A 6,720-nucleotide genomic window follows, 5' to 3' on the forward strand; every position below is an offset into this window, starting at 1 on the left:
TCACTCTATGAGAAAAAATAATTGCCCTCTAAACTTAATAACTGTTTGTGCCAATATTTGTAGCAAGAGCTACAACAAGCATTAGCAAAGATCTAGCAGTGAGTGTTTTTACATCAGTGCAGAGGAATTTGCAGGACTGGTTATTATTGTTATTGTTGTCATTGATCTGCTCTGTTCCGAAGTGTTTTAAATCAAGCACTTTTCTGGTCGAGAGCAGAATTCATGGTTTTATCAAAGACAGCAAGGCATTCAGGTTGTAAAGCAGCATACAGGGAGTGCAGAATTATTAGGCAAGTTGTATTTTTGAGGAATAATTTTATTATTGAACAACAACCATGTTCTCAATGAACCCAAAAAACTCATTAATATCAAAGCTGAATGTTTTTGGAAGTAGTTTTTAGTTTGTTTTTAGTTTTAGCTATTTTAGGGGGATATCTGTGTGTGCAGGTGACTATTACTGTGCATAATTATTAGGCAACTTAACAAAAAACAAATATATACCCATTTCAATTATTTATTTTTACCAGTGAAACCAATATAACATCTCCACATTCACAAATATACATTTCTGACATTCAAAAACAAAACAAAAACAAATCAGCGACCAATATAGAATCAGAATCAGAATCAGAATACTTTATTCATCCCGAGGGAAATTAGGGGTTACAGCAGGCAGCACGCTAATGGCGCATGCGCACTCACAAAGGAACCTTCTGACCAACTTTACACAAACATCACATTGGGCAGACATGTCAGAAGGTAGGCTGATAGGAAAAAAACAACGAAAATACACTACATGAGGTAAGAGGAGGAGAAAAAAAACTCCACTCAGACTGAGCTCCTAGTGGGAGAACAGTTTGATAAAAGAAAAAACACCTCAGCACAAAAGCACATGACTATCAATACACCATAGAAACACGAGACAAGCAACAGGGGCGGGTAAAGGGTAAGAGAGAGCCGGCGTAGACAGCGCATCCGGTCCTGCAGCATCTGTGCTGGTCCAGTTGACTGCTATCATCCCCGGTAGGGCACAAGCATCGAAGGCGTTGGAAAGGGAGGGGGATGAGTGAGTGCTTATCAGTGTAAGTGTGTGTGTGTGCGTGTCCATAGTTTAGCTGAGACAGTGTCCTTCGGCCTATCAGGCTAAGTAAACAGTCCTCCAGCCAATCCAGGTGTCCTTCATGGGGCGGGAAGAATAGTCATCACACAGTCGTTATCAGGGAGTTGTTTTGGTGGGCTCCAGCCTTGGGCCTGCAGCTGGGGCCGTGGTGTCCAAATGTTGAATATTGTTGATTTCTCCTTTGTGAGCAGCTCGAATTCTAGCACTCCGAGGCTGGTCTCTCGATCTCCCGTTGAAGAGCTGCGAGCCTCCCCATGATGGTATCAAACTTCTGTTCCGTGGTGTTGTCAGTCTTTTGATTCTGAGACCTCACAACTGCAGTGATCCGTTCCGCGATGTTTTCCAACTGTCGCTCAAGGGTCTCATTTTGAGCAGGCCTCTCTCTGATGTTTCCCCTCATACGCTCAATGGTGTTGTTTTGAGCCTTCACAGCAGCTGTAAGCGTCTCCAAGGTGTTGACCATATTACGTTCGTTGTGAGAGGTCGCACCTCGTCCCGTCGCTTCGAATCCAGCGGGCAGCCTTGTGGGGGTTTGAACAGCTGGTTCCGCTTTCTTATTTCTCTGATAAACCAGGGCTAAGCCAACGCCGATCAGCATGAACCCTGTTATCATGGTTCCGAATAGGTAGATATCGTCAGCGTCCTCGATCGACAGTCCCGCCAGGCACACGGTCCTCCAGTTCTGCCACCCGTCCATCGTGTAACCGGCAGGGAAAGTCCCTCCAGGGCACTCAGGCTCTCCCGAGCCCCGACTTCTCGTTGAGAAAAGGGTGTCAATAGCACTCAGAGACCAGTTGATCAAATCCATAATTCTCTTTTAGGTTTAGAGAACGACAGTGAGAGACTGTTCCAGGGAAAGTAAATTCACACAAGACAAGACAAGGACATAGAGGCGAAGCAGGGAAGATAAGGGTGAGGAGGAGAGGAGAAAGTGCGACCGCCTTCGCTGAGAGCTCAAGAAGAACCACCTTTCTTTGCAAGGACACTCAAAAGCCTGCCATCCATGGATTCTGTCAGTGTTTTGATCTGTTCACCATCAACATTGCGTGCAGCAGCAACCACAGCCTCCCAGACACTGTTCAGAGAGGTGTATTGTTTTCCCTCCTTGTAAATCTCACATTTGATGATGGACCACAGGTTCTCAATGGGGTTCAGATCAGGTGAACAAGGAGGCCATGTCATTAGTTTTTCTTCTTTTATACCCTTTCTTGCCAGCCACGCTGTGGAGTACTTGGACGCGTGTGATGGAGCATTGTCCATCCATCCATCCATCCATCTTCATCCGCTTTGTCCGGGGCCGGGTCGCGGGGGCAGCAGCCTAAGCAAAGAGGCCCAGACCTCCCTCTCCCCAGCCACCTCCTCCAGCTTATCCGGGGGAATACCAAGGCGTTCCCAGGCCAGCCGAGAGATATAATCTCTCCAGCGTGTCCTGGGTCTGCCCTGGGGCCTCCTCCCGGTGGGACATGCCCTGAACACCTCCCACAGGACACCCCGAGGGACATGGTCGAATGCCTTCTCCAAGTCCACAAAACACATGTAGACTGGTTGGGCAAACTCCCATGCACCCTCAAGTATCCTGGAGAGGATAAAGAGCTGGTCCAGTGTTCCGCGACCAGGACGAAAACCGCATTGTTCCTCCTGTATCCGAGGTTCGACTAACGGACGAACTCTCCTTTCCAGCACCCTGGCATAGACTTTCCCAGGGAGGCTGAGGAGTGTGATCCCCCTGTAGTTGGAACACACCCTCCGGTCCCCTTTCTTAAAGATGGGGACCACCACCCCGGTCTGCCAGTCCACAGGTACTGCCCCTGATCTCCACGCAACATTGCAGAGGCGTGTCAACCAGGACAGCCCTAAAACGTCCAGAGCCTTCAGGAACTCGGGGCAGACCTCATCAACACCAGGGGCTCTGCCACCAAGGAGTTGTTTAACTGCCTCAGTGACCTCGCCCCCGGAAATTGGCGGGTCATTCCCCTCATCCCCAGACTCTGCTTCCTCCTCGGAAGACGTGTCAGTGGGATTAAGGAGGTCCTCGAAGTATTCCTTCCACCGCCTGACAATTTTCTCAGTCGACGTCAGCAGCGCTCCGCCAGCACTATACACAGTGCAGGTAGAGCACCGCTTTCCCCTCCTGAGACGTCTGACGGTTTGCCAGAATCTCTTCGAGGCAGTCCGAAAGTCTTTTTCCATGGCCTCTCCGAACTCCTCCCACACCCGAGTTTTTGCTTCAGCCACTGCCCGAGCCGCATTCCGCTTGGCCTGTCGATACCTGTCGGCTGCCTCCGGAGTCCCACAGGCTAACCAAGCCCGATAGGACTCCTTCTTCAGCCTGGTGGCTCCCTTCACCTCTGGTGTCCACCATTTGGTTCGGGGATTACCACCACGGCAGGCACCAACCACCTTGCGGCCGCAGCTCAATGCAGCAGCATCGGCAATGGAGACGCTGAAAATGGTCCATTCGGACTCAATGTCCCCAGTCTCCCTCGGAATGCTGTTGAAGCTCTGCCGGAGGTGTGCGTTGAAGATCTCGCGGACTGGGGCCTCTGCTAGACGTTCCCAGCACACCCTCACTACGCGTTTAGGTGCACCAGGTCTGTCCAGCGTCCTCCCCCGCCACCTGATCCAACTCACCACCAGGTGGTGATCAGTTGACAGCTCAGCCCCTCTCTTTACCCGAGTGTCCAGAACATATGGTCGCAGGTCTGCTGATACGATTACAAAATCGATCATTGACCTACGGCCTAGAGCGTCCTGGTGCCACGTGCACTTATGGACACTCTTATGTTCGAACAGGGTGTTCGTTATGGCCAAACTGTGATTAGCACAGAAGTCCAATAACAGAGCACCGCTTGGGTTCAGATCAGGGAGGCCGTTCCTCCCAATCACGCCCCTCCAGGTCTCGCTGTCGTTACCCACGTGAGCATTGAAGTCTCCCAGCAGGACAACAGAGTCTCCAGGTGGAGCACCCTCCAGCACCCCCCCCAGGGACTCTAAGAAGGCTGGGTACTCTGAACTGCCACTCGGCGCATAAGCGCAGATGACAGGACTCGTTCCCCGACCCTAAGGCGCAGGGAACAAACCCTCTCGTCCACCGGGAAAAACCCCAACGTACCGGCAGCAAGCCGAGGGGATATTAGGATACCCACCCCAGCCCGCCGCCTCTCACCAGGGGCAACTCCAGACTGAGACAGAGTCCAGCCCCTCTCCAGGAGACTGGTTCCAGAGCCCAAGCCATGTGTAGAGGTGAGCCCGACTATATCTAGCCGGTACCTCTCAACCTCACGCACTAACTCAGGCTCCTTCCCCACCAGAGAGGTGACATTCCATGTCCCTATTGCCAGTCTTGGCAGCCGGGGGTCAGTCCGCCAGGGCCTCCGCTCCTGGCCGCCACCCGACACACAATGCACCCGACCCCTATGGCGCCTCCTGCGGGTGGTGGGCCTGCGGGAGGATGGGCCCAAGTCTCCTCTTCGGGCTGTGCCCGGCGGGCCCCATGGACTAAGGCCCGGCCACCAGACGCTCGCCCTCGGGCACCCTCCCCGGGCCTGGCTCCAGGGCGGGGCCCCGGTAACCCTATCCCGGGCAGGGTAAACTGTTCCCTCGGTGTCCTTTTCATAAGGGTCTTATGAATCGCTCTTTGTCTGGTCCCTCACCCAGGGCCAATTTGCCATGGGAGACCCTACCAGGGGGCAAAAGCCCCCAGACAACATAGCCCCTGGGATCCCTGTGACACACAAACCCCTCCACCATGATAAGGTAGCGATTCAAGGCGGGGATGGATGGAGCATTGTCCTGCATGAAAATCATGTTTTTCTTGAAGGATGCAGACTTCTTCCTGTACCACTGCTTGAAGAAGGTGTCTTCCAGAAACTGGCAGTAGGACTGGGAGTTGAGCTTGACTCCATCCTCAACCCGAAAAGGCCCCACAAGCTCATCTTTGATGATACCAGCCCAAACCAGTACTCCACCTCCACCTTGCTGGCGTCTGAGTCGGACTGGAGCTCTCTGCCCTTTACCAATCCAGCCACGGGCCCATCCATCTGGCCCATCAAGACTCACTCTCATTTCATCAGTCCATAAAACCTTAGAAAAACCAGTCTTGAGATATTTCTTGGCCCAGTCTTGACGTTTCAACTTGTGTGTCTTGTTCAGTGGTGGTCGTCTTTCAGCCTTTCTTACCTTGGCCATGTCTCTGAGTATTGCACACCTTGTGCTTTTGGGCACTCCAGTGATGTTGCAGCTCTGAAATATGGCCAAACTGGTGGCAAGTGGCATCTTGGCAGCTGCACGCTTGACTTTTCTCAGTTCATGGGCAGTTATTTTGCACCTTGGTTTTTCCACACGCTGTTGACTATTTTGAATGAAACGCTTGATTGTTCGATGATCACGCTTCAGAAGCTTTGCAATTTTGAGACTGCTGCATCCCTCTGCAAGATATCTCACTATTTTTGACTTTTCTGAGCCTGTCAAGTCCTTCTTTTGACCCATTTTGCCAAAGGAAAGGACGTTGCCTAATAATTATGCACACCTGATATAGGGTGTTGATGTCATTAGACCACACCCCTTCTCATTACAGAGATGCACATCACCTAATATGCTTAATTGGTAGTAGGCTTTCGAGCCTATACAGCTTGGAGTAAGACAACATGCATGAAGAGGTTGATGTGGACAAAATACTCATTTGCCTAATAATTCTGCACTCCCTGTACACTACCACTATCATGTATGATTGTGGGTGTGGTTTTCTTTTCATGAAATGCTGCGTTAGTTTTATGCTAGACGTAATAGGACTCAAACCTTCCAAACTCAGTCCACACATTATTTTCCCAGAGGTTTTGGCAACCATTAAGATGTTTTTTGCCAAATGTGAGATTAGCCTTTGTGTTCTTTTTGGTCAGCAGTTGTTTTTGCCCTGGAACTCTCCCGTGAATCTCATTTTTCTCCAGGTTTTTTTTTCTTACTGTTGAATCATGAACATTGACTTTAACTGAGGCAAGTGGGTTCTTGTGATTTCCTACTCATATTTCCTACTCCTACTTCATGGATGGGTTGTCAGTGTTCTTTTGAAGTAATTCTGGTAGGCCAGCCATTCCTGGGAAGGTTCACCACCGTTCCAAGTCTTGTAGATAAGGGGGGTAACCATGTTTTGCTGGAGTCCCAAAGTCTTAGAAATGGCTTTGTCACATTTGCTATACTGAAAAATGTCCCTTACTTTGTTTCTCAGCTGTGTCTTTCGATTGTGGCGTAATGTGCTGCTTTTTGAGCTCTTTCATCCTGCTTCACTTCAGAGGGGTTCTATTTAAGTGATTTCTTGATTCAACAAGTCTGGCAGTAATCAGTGCTGGGTGTGGCTTGTGAGATTGAATTCAGCTTTCCAAGTTGTTAATCAAATCATCATTTAACAAAGGCAGCAATCACCTTTTTACAAAGAGCCAGACAGGTTTAGATAGCTTCTCCCCCCCTTAATAAATGACATAATTATTTAAAAACAGCATTTTGTATTTACTTGGTTGGCTTAATCTAATATCAAAATTTGTTTGATGAACAAATTGCAAAAAAAACAACTAAGAAATCAGAAGCTAAGAAATGCATTTTCAAGG

The 6,720-nt window shown here is 49.7% G+C and overlaps 1 protein-coding gene across 1 annotated transcript; it reads right to left on the reverse strand.

Annotated features, from left to right (window-relative positions):
• Window positions 1-601: 601 nt before the first annotated feature.
• Window positions 602-2,073, reverse strand: LOC146560114 (uncharacterized). Its single transcript, XM_085245032.1, has one exon. The coding sequence runs from the start codon at window positions 1,926-1,928 to the stop codon at window positions 1,320-1,322; it is 609 nt and encodes a 202-aa protein (XP_085101158.1). The 5' UTR covers window positions 1,929-2,073; the 3' UTR covers window positions 602-1,319.
• Window positions 2,074-6,720: the final 4,647 nt, after the last annotated feature.

The sequence above is a fragment of the Mchenga conophoros genome, linkage group LG14 (assembly GCF_057382185.1).
Source record: "Mchenga conophoros isolate Kocher_MC1m ecotype Shallow Benthic linkage group LG14, M_conophoros_male_GT1.1, whole genome shotgun sequence".
Taxonomy (NCBI): domain Eukaryota; kingdom Metazoa; phylum Chordata; class Actinopteri; order Cichliformes; family Cichlidae; genus Mchenga; species Mchenga conophoros.